At 39.8% G+C, this 1,101-nt stretch overlaps 1 protein-coding gene across 1 annotated transcript in view; it reads right to left on the reverse strand.

Moving 5' to 3' along the window:
* Positions 1-627: 627 nt before the first annotated feature.
* The window catches only part of FAM132A (family with sequence similarity 132, member A), a 14,844-nt gene continuing 14,370 nt past the window's right edge, over positions 628-1,101 (reverse strand). Inside the window, exon 8 of the mRNA XM_010081972.1 lies at positions 628-922. Within this exon, the coding sequence (XP_010080274.1) occupies positions 824-922 (99 nt within the window). The 3' untranslated portion in view covers positions 628-823. The remainder of the gene's footprint in view (positions 923-1,101) is intronic.

The raw sequence follows: 1,101 nt of genomic DNA on the forward strand, positions 1-1,101 counted from the left end.
ATGCATTTGACGCATTTACAAACAATTATATGGCACCTGAGAGGACGCTGTTTATGCCATGCAGTCCAAAACTACTCGTATATCTTACTAAAACATAAGAACATCAGTAAAGGAGTTAATGCTAGAACTGGTGTCATTGGCCTTACCTTTTCCTAAAAACAGAACTGTACAGGCAGCGAGGTATTCAGCTTCATCAATAAGATCAAGGAAATACTTAGATATGAAGAACCACAATTAAAGAGTTCAGACTTTGGATTCCCACCTGTGAAGCAGGCACTGAGAATTCAACGTGCTTCTTGTCAAATATATCCAATTCTGAACATGAGAGGGCCTATACCATTTACAATTGTATGAAAAAAGCAGTTTTGCTGGCAAATCCTTGTCTCCTTCCTCCACAACATGTAGAATATAGTCCCTGGTTTACTTCCCTTCTCAATCCTTCATTGACAAACTCAAACACCCCACAATCAATCCCAAAAGACATGCTGATTACAAGTGCTGTTGTGAAATAAAGTTATATTATAACAAATTCCAAATCTCAGTGTATTGTTCAGTGAGCATCTGGTGAAGCACAAATTAAATATTACAGAGTCTGTTTCTGAATTATAAAAGTGTATTTTTTTATGATGAATGAACTGGTGTGGACCTTGAAAAGCAGTAGCCTCTGAAAGCAAGCTGAAGTATCTGTGAAAGCAAAGGCTCTTTGCTTGTTTAAAAAGATGCCAACAGTTACAGGAAGCAGTCTTCAAGAGTCAAAGTAAAGGTTTCTTCAGTCAAATGTACACTGCAAGGCTCTAATTCCTCTCCTTCCCTGCAGACGATGTTACGCGCCCATTAACATGCCCATGAAATCTGATCCGTTCTGAATGGTGATGGGAGCCCCGGCACTGTTGTCCACAAATATGGAGGTGTACTGGCCAGCCTGCAGGGAGAACGAGAGGGAAACAAAAATATCTGACACTTTATTCCACTGTAAAAGGAGGGAAAAATTCATTTTACTACCATGAACTAAGCACAGAAACCTCCGGCCCTTTTCTGTGTCTCCTGGGAACAGGATCTGACCAACCGTTTCTATTGTAGCACTTTCTTATTGTAAAAACT

Source organism: Pterocles gutturalis, unplaced genomic scaffold (assembly GCF_000699245.1).
Source record: "Pterocles gutturalis isolate BGI_N339 unplaced genomic scaffold, ASM69924v1 scaffold8289, whole genome shotgun sequence".
NCBI lineage: Eukaryota > Metazoa > Chordata > Aves > Pterocliformes > Pteroclidae > Pterocles > Pterocles gutturalis.